At 42.0% G+C, this 21,344-nt stretch overlaps 1 protein-coding gene across 2 annotated transcripts in view; it reads left to right on the forward strand.

Annotated features, from left to right (window-relative positions):
* Positions 1-2,595: 2,595 nt before the first annotated feature.
* Positions 2,596-21,344, forward strand: part of ST7 (suppression of tumorigenicity 7) — a 128,533-nt gene continuing 109,784 nt past the window's right edge. The window contains exon 1 of one of the 2 annotated variants that reach the window (XM_056515870.1): positions 2,596-3,030. In XM_056515870.1, the coding sequence (XP_056371845.1) occupies positions 2,880-3,030 (151 nt within the window). In that variant the 5' untranslated portion in view covers positions 2,596-2,879. The remainder of the gene's footprint in view (positions 3,031-21,344) is intronic. The other variant, XM_056515850.1, reaches the window with a different exon arrangement.

A 21,344-nucleotide genomic window follows, 5' to 3' on the forward strand; every position in this document is an offset into this window, starting at 1 on the left:
TTGTCCAATGATTCACATCAGATGCATTCTGACTTATCTTGATTCAGCAAATGAGTGCCTGAAGCCAGATGACACTCAAAATGGTGTCTGAACAGTACTGAACAGTTTGCTACTGACTCGTGAAATGCATATTTCAAGGCTTTGTATTTACTTGGAATTTCATTCAAACAGAATAGAGAGACAAGAGACAATTTGTGTTAAACAGAGCTTGAATAGCAAACTTGAGTGTCAGCTTAGGTGCTGCCCTAAAATGAACATCAGAAATGTAATTTGTCATATGAATGCACAAAGCTAGTCATGAGTCAAGATATCCAGTGCATAATTGCTTGTCACCTCACAAAAATATTTGAATTTGGACACATGCTTTTTATTTCCTGAGGTTTTTGGGGGGCTTTATTTGGTTTTTTTGTTGGGTTGGTTTTTTGGGGTTTTGGGGTGTTGGTGTTTTTATTTGTTTTGTTTGATTAGTTTTTTGGTTTGGTTTGTGCACTGTTTTTTGCTGTTGTGTTTGTTTGCTTGTGTTTGGCTTTTTTTGTTGGTTTTTTCTTCTTATAGCACCCAATGAGAAATTCTTATTATTTAAATACTTTATGCTCGCTGTAAAAACACTAGAAATCTGGGAGTGAAATGCACAACATTACTACAAAGTATTAATAACTTCTGTAATTTCAGAGGAAGAAGAAGCAGTGGTGCTTAGAGGAAGGAAGGCATAAAATTAATAACTGTGCTTTAAGTGGGCACAGTTCATAGTGTTTTCATCTTCTAGTAATCCAAGAGGTACAAAGAAAGCAAAGCAGGAGGAACCAACAGAATTCACTCTTGTCTTTCAATAAAAAACAATAGAACAAAAAGTTGTTTAAAATAACAAACTTTGGAAAAGCCCTATACACTATCTCTATCTTTCATACATAAAAGAAATTGGTCATAGTCAGTTTTTTAAGATAAGCACTAATATACTGAAAATTAAAATATGTAGAGAAAAATTTATAAGAGTGAAAAATTGCCTACTGCCTTGATCTTTTTGATAATACATAAGAAAATGTGAGTGGAATATTTTGATTTATAAATAACTGCATGATTAAATAAAGTTGAGGTTTTTCAGATGTGACCTAATGTATTAAGAATTTCTTCCCTTCATAACTGGAGGGGGAAGCTGAAAATTTGAAATGCGGTTTTCTTTGGTATGTAATTAAACTATAAATGACCTTTTACATAGTTCATCTGTATATTCTAATTTTAAAAGTTTTGTGATTTATTAAAGAGAAAAACTTCTGTCAGTCCTGCATGAATATTCTTATATGGAGGCCCTGGTTCCTTAATCAGAAGATCCTGTCACCATCAAATGCAGAAGACACAGCCAGTGTTCCCCATCCAGCTTCAAGTCCCAAAATAGTCTGGAAGAACAAATTTTTTCCCTTTGCTACCATGAAAAGGTATCAATTTGTACAGCCACAGTTTTTTTGTTTAATGCCTTTGGGTATTGTAAACATTCCAGGAAAGCTACTGTGTTTTTCTCGGTGATGTCTATTTCTTTGGCAGACTAGAAAATCTCAGGTTGGAGTGGTTACTACCAGCTTGAGAAATTTTCGAGGATTTTTTTGCTCTTTTGGTAATACTTTATAAATAGTACCTGTTTCTTAAGGTTCTGGAGAGTGTTATCCCTGTGGATACAGACTGTGGAAACCCAGGAGAGAGATCCAAACAAATGGCAGTATGTGGTGCATATTTACTAAATGTTTGTAAGCTGTGTGACAACACCAAAAAAAGCAGGGATCAGCCGTGTTTACCGACCTGAAATTTTATCACGTTCTGCTGTCAAATCTTGTTTCATGAAAAATTACCTCATTCATGGAAGAAGCAAAATGTATTTCCCAAAAGTACAATTTAATGACTTTTAATGAAGTTTATGCTTTACTGGCTGTATTTGAATGAGACACAGACCTAGTGGGTGCCTTCCCAGCCCTTGGCAGGGAGTTGGAACTAGGTACGGGTCCCTTCCCACACATTTATTGTGCCACACAGTTATCGTCCAGGAGTTCTGCAGCTCAGGGCTCTGCTGGGCACTGCACACACCAACACAGCACGCAGGGACTTCCAGCCTGTTCCATTACCCAGCAAGAAGATCAGACGAGTCAACAGCGAAAAAACGTCCTAAGCCCTTTTTAGGCTCGAAGTCCTGTTGCGTGGTGAAAATCCGCCAGAAATCATTGTTCAAGGTCCTTAAAGATGTGTGGGGGTGAAAGTTTCCCGGCCTTTCTGCCGAGCCGTGCCCCGGTCCAGCCGTGCCCCTGGTCCAGCCTCAGTTCAGCCATGCCCCGTTTAGCCGCGCCCCGTTCAGCCGTGCCCCGGTTCCGTCCCGGTCCAGCCGTGCCCAGTTCAGCCGTACCCCAGTCCAGCCGTGCCCAGTTCAGCCGTGCCCCGCAGCCGCCCCGTTCCCGCGGCGGGCCGGGCGCGGGCAGGGCCGGGTGCCGGGCCGAGTGCCGGGCCGGGTGCCGGGCCGGGTGCAGGCAGGGCCGGGTGCCGGGCCGGGTGCCGGGTGCCGGGGGCCGGGTGCCGAGCGCGGCTGGGGGCAGGTCCGGCGCTGCCACCGCAGCACGTCCCGCCCGCCGGGCCGGAGCGCAGCTCGCACGATCCGTTTCAGCGGGCCGGGCCTCGGCGGGCGGGGCAGAGCCGGCGGCGCCCCGGGGCAGCCGCAGCGCCCGGCGGGCGGGGAGAGAGGCGGCCGGGCGGGCGGAGGGTGAGCCGTCCCACAAACACACGCTGAGAGCTCGTGGCAGCAGAGAGCAGCCTTTGGGTTGGCTTCCCCCCACTCTCCGTCCGTCCCCGTCCACCCCCCCTTTCTTTTTTTTTTTTTTTTTCCTCTTTTCTCTCCAAAAAACATGGCTGAAGCTGGGACGGGCTTTTTGGAACAGCTCAAGTCGTGCATCGTCTGGTCGTGGACTTACCTCTGGACGCTGTGGTTCTTCATCATGCTGTTCCTGGTGTACATCCTGCGGGTGCCGCTGAAGATCAATGACAATTTGAGCACAGGTAGGCTGTGCCCCTGCCCTGCGCTGCCCTGCGCTGCCGGCGGCTCCGGGGTGCCGCGGGAGCCCAGCGCCGCGTTCCCGGGCTGTCTCGGTACTGCTCCTGTAGTACTCGGCCGTTTTTGTTAACTGCGTTACAGCTTTAACCGTGTTTCTGATAAAAATTGCATTCAGCTGCTTTTTCTGAATGGTAATAAATAATAAGAGGGCAAGTTCTCCGGAAGAATGCCGCTGTTGCAGTGGACTTTGCTTTGGGTGCTCAGGCTCGCCGAGGCAGTGTGCCATTGCTCGTACTGAATCAGCAGTAACTTACGGACTGTTACCGGTCTGGAGCGGGCACTTATGGCTTTATCTTGAAATTGCTCATTTTTCCTACCCATCTACTTCGGTAATTTAATTTCTGGCCCCCTCAGCCTCCCACCCCCACGCCGGAGAAGACAAATTAGTTTTGGGGCAGATGAAATGTGGCCCATGTGCCATCCGTGCTGCTGGGAAGTTAAACATTATCTGAACGTTTTTTACACATCCCTCTGGCCTGTTCTCATTTGATAAGCCTCTGGCAATTCCAGCATCAAAGAATAAAAAAAAAAAAAAAAAAAAAAAAAAAAAGTAGATTCAGCATACAACAGCTTTCACTTTAAGCATAAATGCGATTATAAATTGCATTTATAAATTATAAACTTTGAATGTAGTTTTGGTCAAATTTTCATAATGTGTCTTTGGACAATATCCTGTTTCTTTTGACTTTGCTATAAACTAATTAGAACAGGAAGTAACTTTTGTTTTTTGATTCTTAATAATTTATGTAATGGGTACGTCCCAGATAACCATTTCAGGCCATACTTGTCAAACACAAATGTCAGAATGCTTTATAATTTTCGCTATTGCAAAAAATCACAGGCTTCCATCTGAGACCTAATCAACCCCCTCAGATTTCTTCCTGAATTTGAATAAGCAATGATGCACTTTCTCATTTAAAATGAGAAAATTAGTAAAATGTTACTCCAGCTGTGTTGTCTTGGGGTTTACTGAAATGTCTCAAAATGCAAGTAAAATGACAGTGTGAAATCTTTGAGGAGTTTAAAAAGGCTGAAGAAAGTCTCAAAGTGCCTGAAACTGAGAGCCTGAACAGTCATGAAAATGAGTTACCAGGGAGAGCTACAGGCACAGTATGGTCTTTGTGCATCATCTGTTCCTAAATGGAATTTATTAGAAAAACAGTACTGATAATAGCATGACTATTTTTTTGTTTAGTTTTTTCAAAGTTTTTGTGAATGAATTAAACCAGATTTTAATTTATTGTGGATTGCCTTCCCAGCTGATTACAGTTGATTATGAATTATCACAGCAATTGATGATGTGATACCGATCACATTTATTTCAGTGATGTGAAAATAAATGTGGAAATGTTGCTACTAAAAATGCAATGTGACATAAAGAAATAGCAGGGTTATTAAAAAGAATAACTGGGTATTTTCCCAGAACAAGCTGGATCTGTTGGAGAGTTGAGGTCAAACAAACTGGTTTGCAGTACCACCAGAGGCAGGCTTAGGCAGCCAGTTAAAAAACTGCAGTTCCACAGGTGTGATTTGTACTTCATGAAACAGTGTTTTAGAAAAGGTTTTAGAGATTTAGATCAAACCCTTTAAACAGAGTGAGCTGCTGTGGTATGAAGGACTAGTGTGGCATGCATGGGAGGGCACCTGCCAACCTACCACACAGATCTGCTGCTTGGTGCTGCTGCTGTATGGTTTTGTTTTTCCATGCCTAGTGTCAGTATTTTTAAAAGGAAGTGGAAATGCTGGAGAAGATAGTGGGAAAATGATTCCAGGGCTGGAGAGAAGCATCAGAATAAGATTACATTAAGGCAGTATTGTCATGGAGAGAAAGAAATGGCCTTTTAATAATGAAAATAATTATAAGAGTTGATGACTAGAAGGAACTCAATTTTGTCATGATCAGGCGTTAATTTTTAGTAAACTTTAGCAAACAGCTGATAAAGGAACCTTTGGGATCTGCATGTCTGAAAGTCTTGAAACCCGATGGTGAAATAGGAATCACTAGTGTTCATGCAGCCTTAAATTGCTTTTTGGCAAGGAGAGGGTAGCAAGCTGTGCACCACTGGCAGTCAGAGTCATTGCAGATGGTTTCACCAAATTGACAGGTGGTTGGTCACTTATATCAGAAAGTCTGAGTAAAAAGAAGTGTGGGGTCTTTTTTCCCCTCTTTCAATGTTTTACAGATGTGCACACCCAAGCATTAGTGCATGTTGGTCATCCCAGGTGTTTCAGTGAGCTCCAGACTTGAAGGTGCTCAGTTTGGCCAAGCATAATTTCAGTATCCTCAGTGGAGTACATTACTGTGATATACCCAGAGGAAAATCTAATCTGTCATAAAAATATTAGTGTATAGTCTGATTGTGGTGTTTTTTTGTTTTTTAAAAGTTTGATATCCAGATCAAATAAAAAAATTATGAATAGGAGAGTTTGAAATATTGTACCATACCATTAGCCAGGAAGCAAGAGAGGACATTTAATATGCCAGGTTAGAATATTAAATACAGAATAAGCAGTTGAGGAAGCGGATGTTATCATCTTATTCCAAAATAATTAAACATGCCTATTTTATATAACATGCTGTATTTTCCCATGTTGGCACTTGCACAACTTCTGAATGCCACACTAATCTGAACTAAGACACACCTCTTCTAAAAATGTGCTTGTTTTTCCTGACATAAGAATTTGGGTTTCTAGTCAAATCCTAAGAAGGAAAGAAGCACTGAAGTTAAACAGTTTCTGATGATTTTGTTTATCCTTTCAAAGCGCAACAGAAAGATGTTTTAATGACCAGAGCATTAAGTGCGACTGGCTTGTGACAAGGCAGACAGGAGGAACCCTCTGGCTTGCTGAGGTAGAGAAATCAGATAAACTGATTCCCTAAACATTTGAAGAACACATCCACAGGTTTGAGCTCTGGGCTGAGTCTGGCTCCCTTGGTGTCTGTGGAATATTGTTATTTATCTTTGCTGGGGCAAGGCCTGTGGTGTTACCAGCTGAGCTGCTAGAGAGCGGAGCACTGGAAGCCTGCAGCATGGAAGAAAACAAGTGAAGCTGTCCTGCCTGGCCCCTGAGGTCAGCAGGGACAGGGTAACCACGGCTGGAACAGCAACACTACATCACCTTGTGGTGGCTAGGACAGAGTTGGTAGCTGAGGAACGTATTTTTCTTCATTATGAATTTTTCAAAACTAATATGATGACACTCCAACTGAAGTAAATCGCTAACATTTTAATTAATATGCGATTTATTATCAGGTAATAGACTTCTTAAAGCCTAGGACCTGAAACATTGCACATGGTGTTGGCTCTTTGGGGAGGGAAGAGGCTGGTGTGCAGCAGGGCTGGCAGCACTGGCCATCACCAGGTGGTTTGTGCGGCCAGGGGGTGAAGTGAACATGTTCAAAGACCTCCAAATTTCAGATAACAACACTTTCTCTTTGTCCAAGAATCTCTCAGAAGACCCAAAATGTAGAGGTTTTTTTGGTCAACCTGGCCCCGCCTCAGATGTATTCACCAGTGTGTGCATTGCACTGACTTCAGGAAGCAAAGCACTTGGAAAAGACCTATCTTATGAAATTACCTTGTGTTAAACGGTGCAGTAAAGCTGAGGGTGATTTCATTAGCAGAAATACTGCAGGAGATAGAGAGAAGGAGCCTGCCTCTCAGGTTTGGGCTATGCTGTCTTAGGGTGGTGGCTGCTGTCACCAAAGCTCATCTCATCTTTCTGATCTTCCCTTTCTGCATTTCCTGACTCTGCAGATCTGTGCTGTGCATCGGTGCAATGTGCCCCAGTGAGCTGCAGTGTGGGAAAAAAGTAGCTTTTCATTCCCATGGCCTCAAATTCAAGTAGCTGCAGAAAACATTTGCCTTTTATTAAAATTTAACTAATTTCACTGCTTCTGTTAATTTGGCCATGTGGAGCTGCGTGTGTGCAAGCTGTGGTAATAAACCACCCTTAGGACAGAGGGGTTTTTGGGAACTGGGTGTGTGGGAGTATGTCCTGTCTGGGCTGGGGGACAGGCTGCCGGTGCCTGCTCAGCCTCTGAAGCTGTTGAGGTGTGTTTGCTGTGATAACATCTTGACAGCCTGTCAGGAACTATTGTTCCCCTTCATAAATTTAAGCTTAGTGTAGTTAATCATGAGGGTTGGAAAACATTAACCTGACAAACGCCAGGGAGTTCCAAATAATTTAAAAACCAGTGAACAGTTTCTTTCCATTGAGAAGAACTGAAGGACAGTCAGATTTAGTTTTGCAGACTTGCTGGTAGTTGTTTGGTCTTTCTTCAAAGCAATCTGCCACGGTTGTGATGGGTTTCCCTGTAAGCATCTGCTGTGTGAGCTACAGAAGTGAGTGTAGTGGTGGGCGAGTCTGCAGTAAACCTGGAGCAAAACTCTCGTGCCACCAAAGGAGGTGGAAGAATTCTTAACTCCCTGCAAGTGCCATGTAGATTTGTTTGGGGTATTTTTAAGAATTTGAGTGTTGAAAGTAAGATTTCAAATGCATGAGCACTTCTGTCACGGTCAGCATCAATCCTGCATGTGAAATTCACAGAATCAGTTACAGATATATTGCTCACTGACCCAGAATCACTTGTATTAATTTTGGCGTTTCTTAGAATGTAAATTAAATATTTACTGAATGCTGATCTTGTTTTCTACTTAGTGGAATTAAAGTAAACAGTGTTTTCTTAACTGTTAACCCCTCTCTTCAGCTGTATCACTTACAGCACCACAAAGCATTTGTAGTTGCTGCTGAGCCTCCAGACAGGGTTTGGATGTTAGAGGTTTGTTTTTTTTCCTGCCTTTTTCGGTTTTGCAAAAATTTATTTTTGCTGATGTAGACTGATATTCAGGATGTTATTATAAAACAGGTTTTAACTGTTTAAAGCATGTATATTTTTATCATGGTACACTTGGAAACTCTCCCTTTAATTTTTTATGGAAGAGATTATGATGTGCATGAAAGTAGTGTGTTACTTCTGACAAAAAGTAGACAAATCTTTATAAATTAAACTGGGAATTCTTGGGGGAAAAGCCATATCAAAACTTGCTGGATCAATTCCCAATGGATGCAGTAAACAATGATACTTATTTTCTATGAATTTTGGCATTTCTTCATCAGTTTGACATTTTGGTTGAGCTAAACTTTTCAATCAGATCAGATGCTGGAAATGGAGCTTCCTACAAACTGAAGTTTGTAGGAAATGCATGGGTTTTAGAAAATACTGTTTTAAGAAATTGACTTTCTTACTGCAAAAGCTCTAGAAGATTTGAAATCAGTATTTCAATGGAAATGTATAAGCCAGAGCCTTCAAAATGATATTTGATAACATCTTGAGTGAACTTACTGTAACTGACTGATTTACAGTCATGGAGCTGTATTACCAGCTTCTAAATGAAATCCAATGTCCTCTGTGTGCTGATGAAAATCTGAGGAAATGCTCCTAAAACTGCATATGGGATTTTCCCAAAGCACCCACTGAGTGCCTGGACAAATTTAGCCCAAAGGAACATAAGGCCCCCATCGGTCACAGGGGTCATGGGACCTAATTGTCTGAGTGTCTGCAAAAGTACCACCATTCTAAATTAAAGAAAGAACTTAAAATAGATATATTGGTGGCTATTTTACAAAGCAAATGCAAAAATCCAGATCATAAATTTGCATTTGTGAAAGACAAAAGAAGTGCTAACTGGTGTTAGTGCCTCGAGGACTGAGAGAGAAAAATACATAATTCTGTGCCAAGGCTATATAATAAATGAAAAATAGAAGGTCATGATACCTGCCTGAGGGCAGCACCTGGCAGGAATTAGGAAGATGATGTTTGATAAAACAGGGATTTTTGAGGAAATGACCTGCCTGTGTTTTAAAATGGATTCTCTAAGGGGAGTTATGGAGAGTCTAGCAAAATCACACTGCTAGCCTAAGGAAGCTCAAGATGTTTATCTAATCACAGAGAAGCTACTTGGCAGTAGCTAAGGAGGTATGAGAGCTACAATCTAGTTGACAAACATATAGTGAGCTTCCTAAATATTTGGAGGTAAAATTCGTGTTAAATTGTCAGAATTGGTACCCAGATCATCAGTGGTCTGAAGAAGCAGCCTGGCTGTGAGACATGCTGCATGCAGTGCCCTCACTTTAATAGAGGTTGCTTATGCTGTCAGCTCTGTGATGGGAAGAAAGAAGTAGGTAATAAAGTAGCCTTCAGTACAGGGAAGACAGATCTTAAAAAAGGGATGGCTGCAAACTGAACCCAGAGGAATGCACGTGCTAAGTATTTTTTATAAAAGATTTTTAAAGATGTGTTTTCTGACCCAGCTGATAGGGCAAAGGATATTATGCCTCTTCATCTTTGGCTTTTGTGGTATTAAGATCCTCAGTGTAATGAGTATTGCCAGGCTCTTCAGTGGGGAAACTGGGAGTGAAATCTAATGGACCATAGTAAACGGGAGAGCTGACTAGTCAAAACATTGTCATGCTGAGGTTTAAACCCCCACAGCCAGCTAAAGCCCTTGCTGGTGGTGTGCAGGTATGTTGTGCACAGAGGCTCTGATAGTCCCAGATGTGCCAGGGCTTTAGTGCACATCCCAGAGAGTCCCCACCGAGTCCAAGGTTTCTGTGGTTGTTCAGTCAGCTGGCAAGCTCTGTGCTTAAAGGAGTTATTTCTCTTGTTGGCAAGTGGTAAAGCAAATAAAACCACTTAAGTGGTGGCTTAGGTTGGAGGGCCAAAGCAGTTTCTTCTGAAGAAGGAATGAACATTGCTGTCAGAAGCTAATGAAGCCTTTTGTGTGGCTGTCACGAGAAGTCAGGATTCACCTTCTTAAATCCAAGATTAGTTATTTAAGAAGATATTTTATTTTTAGCAAAATCAGGCCCTGCTCTAGATATCTGTCAGAATGTTGAATACAATGGAGAGTTCTGTTGAACTGAACAGGGAGAGCTAAGGCAAGGGGAAGTGAGACCTTGATCCTGCAAACCTTCAGTGGTTTAGTTTGTTCTGCAAGCATAGGGCCAGGGCTTTACTGCACAGGTAATTAATATGCATGAATTCTCAAAGGCTTGGGCCTAAATATTTTACTAAGGTACTGCAGGGAGCCTGTAGCAGTATGGGGGATGAGTCTCCAGTCATTTCTACCTGAAAGAAGTTTTTCCTCTTGTAGTTTGAAGATCACACCTAAGTTTTGCCTTTTTTTACCAGAACTGTTTCAGGAACTTAGGGCATCTGTCATAGAATTTAGGATGATGTCTATCCTGGTCCTGTGGAGAGACTATGAGGTGCTTGTGGGGATGTTACTCCTCTGTTGGCTATTAAAGGGGGTGGCTGAAGGCTCCTTCCACCAGTTTTTAAATTAGCTCTTTGTGGCACTGAAGGCATCTATTGAAAGATTGTGTTATAAACTCCAGCTTGTCCTCATGTCTGTGAAGTGTCATGTGGACCAGTGATGCTGTGTTAATATTAGTAAGTTAAAGTTGCTTTGTGAAATCCCAGCACAGGCTAATTGGAGTTTTTTTGTTTGTCTTAGTCAGGCACTGCAGAAGGACAACCAATTCTAACACCAAGAACACTAGGCTTAAGCAACAATAATGCATTTAAAGACAAAAGTTAATGTCACACTTTCAGCAGACAGAACAAACAAGTTGTAACTGTTAAGCCTGAGGAAAGGGCCTAAATTCAAAGTCCAAATCAAACCTCGCCAGCTGCTGAGAGAAGACAAAGATTTATTATTGTGAAGTCTAAACTGGAGATTTGTCACTGTGGTAGACTCATTGCTCAAGCAATTAAGTGCACTTAAATACACCGATTAGAAGGATGAAAGCTACAGGGCAAAAATGAAATGCAGTCATCTTTAAGATTCCTATTCTATGTAGTGTGCCAACTGCAACCATGAGAACTGATTTCCAGCTCACTTTCTACTAATAAACTTGGCTTATTGAATGTCAGAGCTGTTAGGTTGAAATGCAGGGTCTTGTGCACAGTGGCAAGACACTCAGATATCAAATTTAAAACACAAGAAATGTTGTTACCATCATCATCATCATCTTATTTTGTAAAGCAGCCATTTATTTCTCAAGAAAATGTGCTTGTAACCTGAGTGTGTCATAGACGTTGGATTTCCCATAACTAAAAGTTTTCATGACGTGTCCTGTATGTTTATGCTGAGGGCTGGAAATTGTTTACAGCATGGCTTGGTCTGAAGCAAGGTTATATGATCCACTAATGCACTTAATGTTCCATGGGAAATTTCTTTTGCTATTTTTAATACTGAAGTTAACTTGATAGCAGTGTACCCATCTGGTATGTTTTACACAAATCTCAGCTTGGAGTCCCAGGCTACTCATTTCCTCAGTTTTCAGAGAGAGGGTTAAGCCAGAGCCTGTCAGAGAAGGCTTGCAGCTGGCCTTCTTCACCCTGTGCAGGGGGCAAGGGGACACAGAGTCCCAGGGTGAGGCTCAAGATACTTCTTGAGCAGAAGCCAACTTTGTGCAGCAGCAGGATGCTGCAGCTGAGCTGATGAGCTCTCCTGTGAAGAGAAGGACCTGCTAAGGTCTTGTGCAGGGCTGCACTGATGCACAGTTACTGATCTTAGAAGCCAGAAGTGTCTTCTCTGTAGTGCTTGACTTGATGGATTTGTCTGCCTGCTCAGGGTAGGCTCCTGGATTGTGCTGTATTGTTGTGAAAGTGTCTTCTGGTCTGACTATCCTGCTGCTTGGGTCAGGACAAAGGAGGATTGATACAAGCATGAGTAAATCACATTAGCAGTTATATTGTCCTACATATTCCCAGAAATTCTTGTCAAGAGTTTATGGCTTAAAAGTGCTGATGACAGCTGTGTTAGCAGTCACCCCAAAAGCCACATAGTCTTGTGGGGAGCACAAGTCCCAAGGAGCTCTGATTAGCTCCAGTGTTTTTAAAGGTGTCGGAGCTGCAGGATTTCCTCAGACCTGGGGAGGGTTTGGCCTGTGTTACAGCTGAGAGTGATTTGCCAGTGGCTCCACAGAAGGGGAAGAGTTTCCACCCTTGATATCCTTCAGTCAGGAGTGTATAGGGGCTGTGCTCTGTGGCACTGGAGAGGTGTACAGGCCTCTCTGAGTCCCCAGCTCCAACTCCTTGCAATCATCTTCCCATAATCTGCTGCATTGAAAGATATTTTTTCAGAACTTGATCTTTCTCATGGATAGAAGCTTTTTTCTCACTGTGGCTTAGATGTATTTGTGGCTGGCTTGCACATTGTTTGTGCTTGTGCAGCTCTGTCCCTTACCTGCAGAAGCCTCAGCATCACTGTGAAGACTGGTTCCCAGTGCACTCATGTGGGGTTTTTCATGCCTGTCCATCATACATAAGATTGAGTCAGTTGGGTTCTCCTAAAACTGCTGGATATCCTTGATTCTGCTGGTAATACTTTATTCTTTCGGTTTTCTTGCCATTTCATAACTGGGTTTGTACACTCTCCATCACATGCCAAGGTAAGGCTTCACTTAAGTGCCTTATATAGTGTAATTAATCCTTCTCACCTTCCAGTGGAAATAGTTTTCCTTGCTGGTTCCTTGCCTCTTGCCCCATCAACATTGATACAGTGTCTTGCTTTTACAAATGTAATTTGTAAGTTGCTTTCTGTACATTCTCTAGTCTTACACTCAACCATGTCTTGGTTTCTCCTGTTACAGTGTCTCTTTTTTTGCCCTTTAATTATTTTTTCCTCCACATTCAGCATTTTTGTTCTCATACAAAAATGAAATAAGTATTCACTTTGGAAACTACCATATCCTGCTTTTTATCTTGCTGTGTCCCTATTTATTTTGTTGCAATAGTCTAGGTTGGTTGGATTTGTTGTGATATATTTTAACCATTTTTATCCAGATCTTAGTCTGCGTTCTTCAGATGTGGTTTTATTTCTCTGCCTTTTATCCTCACCAAAGCAGAGGGAAATCTTTGGACATCCCAGGTCTTGCAGGTGTTACTTGTACAGGGCTGGTATTGCTTTATTTGAAGGCCTTAGCTGATAGACTGGTATCATAGAGATAGAAATTGAAATTAACTTTCCATTATTATTTTGAGAAAGTCTGTGTTGCAGTTCTGCTCTCCTTGAAGCAGTTGGCAAAGCTCCTGCTGAGTTAAGGAAATGATAATGTTGCCCCAAGAGGTTTTTTTTTTACATTAGTCTTGATAGAAGAGAGTATATAGCATGAATGACTCTTATACACCTCCCAGCAATCTGAAATAGGTTTGCACATTTGCTCCCTTCCTGGATTTGAAACATGCCAGTTATCAGGACATTGAGAGATTATGGTAGTGCAGGTTAAATAAAGGCATTTAGCATGAAAAAAGTTGACCTGTCTAAACCTAATTTGCAAAGTTTCTTACCTGCTTTTATGTTTAAAACTTTTTGATCAGTTCTCTTGCACACATTTTTATAACTCTTGAAGTTGCAATATAAATTTTCAGTTTTACAAGGTATCGTAGACTTTCTGATGGTGTGACGAATTTTACACCACATATTCCAAACCCAGTAATTAATAAATCACTCACTGAAAACTTTGGGGGCTTCAAGTACTATTCTACTCTTATGCAAGTCAGGTAGATCTAAAAATCCCAATTTTTCTGCAGGCCACATTCAAACTGGTCATGACTGATTATGGAACAGTACTGTTATTGGGTGATTGTTTTTTTGTGTTTCTGAGTAATATATACAGTAATATATAAAATATGTTATATGATATATACAAGATATGTTGATATATATTACATTATATATATTATTTATGTTAGTAATGTATATGTAATAAAATGCAGTGCTGTCCCCCTTGTGTTTGAGGGATCACCCAAGTTCTCAGCTCTTCCACTCCGAGTTATGACCCCTTTGCATCTTGGTAGCAGACTCTTAGAGCTGGAGTTTGTGGTTTAGTCCAGGCTGAACACTGGAGACTTTCTTAGTCTCAGATAAACAACCAACAATCCAAAAACCAGCCACAGAGAGGCCACAGACAGCTGCCCTGGCCCCGAGCTCCCTGGCATACACAGCCCTCTGTGCATTGCCATCGTCCTCTTTCCAGTGCACACGTGATCCTTCTGCACGGGCACCAAAATCAATAATAAACAGTCAATGAATAACGAGAAGCCTGCCAACCAAAATCTCTCTTGTTTGCCTTCGTGCTTGTTTTCCTTTCCTAATCTAATGTGACAGAGAAGCATTTAAGGGAGAAGGATGCTGGGAATGATGAAATTTTATAAAGCCTTTTCTCACAAATGCCTTTGTTTTAGGAGTGAGGGAGCTTGGTGGTGCCCATGGTAGCTGAAATTCCCTTGCAAAGCCTTGCACTACAGGCTACAGCTGTGGGCTCCTGGGCTTAGTCCCTCAGAAACTCTCTCCTTGTGTTAGCATCAAAAACCCATGGCATTGATGCAGTAGGTAGGGACATGACTGGTTCAGGGTGGGCTCTGCAATTATTTATATACAGAAGGCAGGTTTTCTCTGCCTTTGGTATTCAAGGTGAAGATAAATTTTCTTTAAAAGTATCTTTTCTGTTCCAGTTTGCAACACTAGTGTGTTTGGGATATGTATTTAAACACACAGACTGGAATTATATCTGCAAGGCAATGTTTTCAGAAGCACTGGGTATTTAATTACCTGTGCTTTAGTCAGCCATTAGTTTACTTATTAACATGTACTTATTCATGTACTCTTTATACTAAGCATGGTAATAAAAAAATGCTTTCTAACTGAAAGAAAAGCGTTTAATATCTGATACACAGTGTATTAAGTGCATCTGTAATGGCACAGTATTCTTTTACTTGTGCTAGTGTAATTCTGTACATCACAGCCGTTGCCTTTGCAGGAAGTTATGCTGTCAGTTTGGAATAAAAGTTAATATTAATGAGAGATGTGAGAATACTGTAAAATAATAATAAATCTAAAATATGTGCCAGTTCAAACAAATTGGTTATGGTGTTTGCTTTCTGTGAATGCTGTAGTTCAGCAAGAACAACAGTGACTGGCTCAGGTCCTCAATGTTGTTCTTAAAATACAGGTCCCTCTGGTCTGATCATCGCCAGCACAGCGTGGCAGTAAAGGGGAAATGTCTGAGGTTTGAACACTGTTCTTAATTTATAGTGAACAAAATAAATGGCATATTTACTTACAGAGACTGTTAACATTACTGTTTGGCATATTGCAGCTTTAAGTTTAGAAGAAAGGATTCATTGAATTTGAAAATATAGTTTTGATACGCAAGATGTTTTATCATGCAGAAACTAACCAGAAGCCAGTGCACTGGCATTTGAGTAATTTCCATGTCCTAGTGGTTGTTATTCAGCTGGGAACAGTAAGATCAGATTAAAAAAAGAAGTGGTTGCCTTCCAGTCTTTTCCTTAGTGCTTGAGCCAGCCCTTCACCTTAGCTGCCTAAGTAGATTTTGCATTTGATACTTGGTAATGTGGCAGAAGTAGAAAAGGCTTGTCCAGTTCCTGCACTAGAGGGCATCCTTTTAAAGACACAGGAGTCATGCTGGGACAAGCAGAGGCAGCTGTGCCCTGTGGGAATGAAGTCTTTCCCAAACCCGGGTGTGCCTGCTGTCAGAGAGAGACCTGGCAAAGGGTCACTGTCACAGCTCTGCACAGGCAGTGCCTGCACACGCTGACACAGCCCCAGGCATTAAAGGGGTGCTGGGGAGCCTCTCCATCTGCCTCTGCATCTAAATGTCACTGTATTGCATCATGCTACCCACAGAGGGGAAGTGCTGCCTTGGACACAGCCACATGAAGGGTAAGGAATAAAGCTGTAGGGCCATCCTACAGCTGATGTACTTGTAGGGCAAAGTTAGAGTCCCACCCTTGAGCTTTGGAAGTCTGCTTGGGAGGGGGTCCTGTAGATGGCTTCTACAAGGTCAGGTGAAAGATGAGGTTCATGATGTGTAGATCTCGGGCTACAAAAAGCTGAAGAAACTGATGACTGCCATAAAGCTGGATTATTTTAAGTAGGACAAAAAAATGGAAAATTCAGGACTGGTTGTTGACTGAAGGTGTCTCATATTTGTTTTCCTGAAGTGACTACCACAAAATAAGCTAAACAGTGAGTTAAAACCAGTTGTGGTGATGGGTGCTGCATTTACATGTCCATGCTCCTGCAGACTGCAGGCTTTATGACAGTGAGGACAGTTTACATGGAGGTGCTGAGGAGTGACTGGTACCAGCCTGCCTGCAGCTGTTAAGGCCACAAAGTGTTTTTACAGACATAAAGTAGTTTCTAAGGCTCTGGAAAATTTGTGCTAATTGTTGTGGTGTAACATGTGTCTGACTCTGGCTGACTTACTCTGTACAAACAGCAAAATTATCTTTGTTTCCTGAAGGTTTGTCTCCTCCCCAGCTGCTGTTGCATAGATCTCATGTCTAATCTGTCCTAGCATTTATGCATACAGGCAGACATGGCTTTGTTGTTGGTTTTGTGCAGACCATGGTGAAGCAGCTGTGCTCCTGCAGCCCATGGCATGGGGATGCAGAGATCCTCCTGCTGCCCATGGAGAACCCCACAGCAGAGCAGGGGGATGCCTGAGAGGGGGCTGTGAATCCATGGGAGCCCTGTGCTGGAGCAGGCTCCTGGCAGGGACCTGTAGACCCTGGAGAGAGGAGCCCAGACTGGAGCAGGTTTCCTGGTAGGGCTTGTGACACTGGGGAGACCCACACTGGAGCAGGCTGTGCCTGAAGGATTGAGCCCTGGGGAAGGGTGACACACTGTGGAGCAGTCTGGGGAGGACTGCTGCTGTGGGATGGACTCAGCTGGAGAGGTTCATGGAGGACTGCCTCCTGTGGGAGGGCCCCCACACTGGAGCAGGGAAAGGACTCATCCTCAGTGGTGTCAGAAACAGCAGGTGATGAACTGACCATAGCCCCCATTGCCTGTCTGCCTGAGCACTGTGGTGGAGCTGGGGAGGAGGGAGGGGTGGGGGGAAGGTGTTATTAAGATTTATTTTACTTGTTATTATCCTGCTCTGATTTTGTAGTGATAAATTCAGTTAATATCCCCAAGATGAGTCCTTCTTGTCTGTGATGGTATTTGGTGAGTAATCCCTCCCAGTCCTTAACTCATGAACCCTTTGTTTTATTTTCTCTGTTCTGTGGAGGGGAGTGATACAGCAGCTTTAGTGGGTGCCTGGCATGCAGCCAGGGTCAAACCACCACTTGTAAACCAAGGGTTTTATGTGTTCTTGATATTTCTGGGCACTGTAGAGAGTTTTGTCAGTGCAACCAGACTTTGCTCCAGAAATTACACAGAACATGGCAACCTCTGTGGTGAAGTCACTCAACATTTCTAGTGTTGTTTTAGGGGAGGTGTGGACAGATTGGTGTTTTTTATGGGGGTTGTGTATTTTTTTCTTGAGAATAGGTAATACCAGATGCAGATTCAGCAAACAATGGAAAATAACTTTCAGTGAGCTGGCAACTGTTGTGATCTGCTCCTCTTTAATTTCTAATTTACTTTACTTTTTCATGTGAGTTTGCTACTTGGCTTGCCTTTTTATTACTCTTACTGTAATTCCAATTTTGAGTTTTCATAGTTCTTGACTTCAGCAAGATCTTACCATACTGACTGCTGCAGGTAAAAGATGTATTTAGTGAATGCCTGTCTTCTTGTACAGTTCTCAGTTTGTCCCTTATCTTACTGAATGGCTGCTTTTTTGTAATTCTGCCACTTTGTTCTATGGACACTTGAAGTATCCTTTCTCTTTTAACTCTTGTGTGGCATAAGCAATATTGATTTTTTAATCTCACAATTCGTATTAAAATGGTTACATCTCCATTCACAGTCTTGTTTTTGGATAGTGATAGTACCATAAGATACAGGTGAACTGCAATGCACAAAATAGATTCCTATTCCTTGCCATTCCTAATATCACAGTTTGGTTGGTTAGCAAACCTAAAAAGGTTTCTTTTTCTGGCTCTGACTGCAGCTGTTCATGGAGGGAGAGAATGCTGTTGAGCTGTGTACAGCAGTGCTTAGATTGTGTGCTCAGTCTGTTGCTCTGTATGGGGAGAGAAGAAAATGCACCCGTTGTGTTTTAAATTTAGTAACTTCTAGTAATTTTGATGATTACTAAGATGCTTTTTCTGATTATAAATAAACCACATTGTTTAAAATATTTTTGACTAGACTGAATTATGTCCCAAAATTGGAACAGGCTGAGGAGAGTTTGGGAAAGAAATTACCATCAAGTTTTTGCATTCTTAACCGTAAATGGAAACAGAAGGGCATTGACTGACCAGAAGCTTTAATTCTATAGCTCCTCTGGCTAATGTAAAACATTATATACTAAAATTCCTGTCAGACTTAGTTTGTCATGCTTTGGAAGTTCTCTTGGAGGACTGTAGGTAGAGGAAGGTGGCAAGCCCTGCCTCATTCAGCAATCTGGGGAGCACTAAAAGCTGGATATGAGTAGGTATTGGTGTCCTCTGGGACAAGCAAAAGAGGTAACCCAACACCACTTTCACTGGGAGACCAAGGCCAAGCTGGCAGACACTTGAGGATAACCATGGGTCATTGCAAAGACAGTCTGAGGAGTTCAGGAGCTGGACTTTGGTGATCCCTGGGCATCCCTTCCAACCAAAGATATTCTATGACTGATTTCAAACCATTGAAAGCAGAGTCTGAGGAATTAAATGTCCTCCTTGCTCAAATTCCTAGGCAAAGGTTGCAAAATTTGATGGGTAGCTAGGTGGTTATTTGAACTAAGGAGAGATTTCCAGGCAAAAAACCTAAATCTGGTCATTCCTTATGTCAGAATTTATTTCTTCCATGGACTTAACTATCTGTACAAGTTACTTAAATTGCTTGAGAATCTTGCTTCATTTTATGTAGTTTTGTCAAGGTTTATGAAATGAGGAGATAGCATGTGGGAGACAGGAAGGTCATTGAGCTGAAGTTTCTGATTAGCTGAACAGGAGCAAACCAGTGGTTTGATGTTCTGGAGTGTATCTTTGCCTTCCAAGAGCCTGTTTGCTTTCCTCAGTGTACCATGTGTCATCTGTCTTTGTGTGCATGTCATGTGAGTTTTAACATCCGTGAGATGGAGATGAAACTCCTTCCAGTGTCTGACCAATAAACATGATGAATTTGGGTGTCACTTTTGATGTCTCATTCTGAGGCCAGAGCACCTGTCCTGTGAGGAAAGGCTGAAAAGTCTGGGGTTATTCAACCTGGAGAAGTCTCCAGCGGGGCTTATAAGGAAGATGGGGACAGACTTTTTATCAGGGCCTGTAGTGACAGGAGAAGGGGCAGTGGTTTTAACTTGAAAGGTGGTAAGTTTAGATTGCATATAAGGATGATGTTTTTATGTGAGTGTGTGAGATACTGGAACAAGGCTGCCCAGAGAAGCTGTGGATTCTCCATCCCTGTAAGTGTTCAAGCCATGTTGGATGGGCTTTTGAGCAACATGGTTTAGTGGAAGGGGTCCCTGCCCATGGCAAGCTGGTGGACTCCTTGAAAAATCTTCACAAACTTGGTACAAAGGTGTGTTTTACAGTTTGGGAAATTACAAATAACTGTTGATATTTAAAGTTTAATGGTGTAAAGTCATACACAGGAATGTTTCACCCATAACAATATCTTTACTCTGTGTTGTGGTTTGACTAATTTGTATGATGCAGACATTTGATAATTTTTTTCCATTACTCATTTTCTCTAAAGCCATGAAAGAAGTATGCAATACTTGCTACTACTTTTGTGGATTCAGAAGAGTCCATAATCTTGGAAGATATTTTAAACAGTAGGTGTGTTTGAAAAATCTTGCTTCTCTATCTCAAATAAGTACATAGGGCTTTATTTTAGGTTACCAGGTTTTTACCAGATATTTTTCTACTTTGTTCTTTATGTGCTTGATCTTAAAGTTTTAACCTTCAGCATTAAACAGAAGCAGAAACCTAAGGAATCACTGTAACATTCTTGTTATTGACAAATAAGTGAGGATCTCAGGAGCTTTTAGGTGTATTCCTAACCATGTGTGATATATGAATTCCATCTGCTGTATGAAAACCATTGATAGTTGTAACTGGTGTTCTGGTTCACAACATTTGTGTCTCAGCACAGATGTGATACTTTGTGGACAGCCAGGGCCAGAGATTTTCTGGCACAGCAAGCCAGCAGTTGTTTTCTGCCATCAAGGCCCATGACTTTGGAATTTCTCCTTGTGCAGTTAGGTGGAAACCAACTGTGCCTATGAGCCAAGTTGGGTTTCTGCTCTGTGAACTGTATGAACAGTAAGAGAAATAGGAGATCCCATACAGATTAGGTCTTTCATCCTAGCAGACAAAAATGACAAGAGGCAAGAAGACTGCTGGGATTCAGGATTTTGGGTAAACCCAAGGCTCTAGGATGGGATGAGGTCCAACGTGGTAGGGTGTGTTGTTTTTCAAGGTGAGACATTTGTGACTAGAAACATTGTTCAGTTTATCCTGTTCCTTTGGATAGATTGCCCCATGTAAGTACAGGTAGGTCAGTGACACATCCATACTCTTTCTCTGGGAAACATCTGCATTAAATACCCAGAGCTGCAGGAAACTCGTTTCTTCTCTCTGGGTCTGAAACGACTGGACTCCAGCAGAAATATGTGATGAGAGCTTGTTCATCAGTGATTGCAAATTGGTTTTCTGAATGAATCTAATTGCAAAAGAGTGGAGGTAGAATTGTTTTTCTAATTTAATGTCTATTTAATACTGCCATGGAATGTAGGTATCCTTGGGAGCTCTGTGGCCATGGAGATGAATGCCCCTCTCTCAGCAGGTACTCAAACAGGCTCTGCTCTGTGATGTGTAAGTTCTACCCAAAGGCAAGGATCCTCCTTATTGCAAATACTGTCACGTGTGCTGTATTTTCTGATCCTGTTCTTTCCACTCAGCAAACCACAGTGTTAGCAGGGCAGCAAAAGCTGTGGCTTTTGAATATCAGACTGTCCTGGTTCTGGTCAGGAACAGGATTAATTTTTTGCAGTATTTGGGATGAGGCATGGCCAGGCCCAAATGTTGTTCAGCACCAGCTCTGGAGAGTGCCAGGGGTAGGAGAAAGGGAGTCTGTTGCTCTTTAGGAGAAAAGAGTTACTTTCTGTCCAGAAAAGGTGCGGAGGTGTAAATTGTTTCTTTGTCTTATACCTTTTGTTACTAATATTGTTTCTGTTACTGTTTCCAGTACATTTTTTAATCTCAAGCTATGATCTTTGCCTTTAGTTCTTCCAGTCGAAGGTGCAGGGAGTGAGACTGGAGATTTTAACTGGAGTACTA

The sequence above is a fragment of the Oenanthe melanoleuca genome, chromosome 1A, assembly GCF_029582105.1.
Source record: "Oenanthe melanoleuca isolate GR-GAL-2019-014 chromosome 1A, OMel1.0, whole genome shotgun sequence".
Lineage (NCBI taxonomy): Eukaryota > Metazoa > Chordata > Aves > Passeriformes > Muscicapidae > Oenanthe > Oenanthe melanoleuca.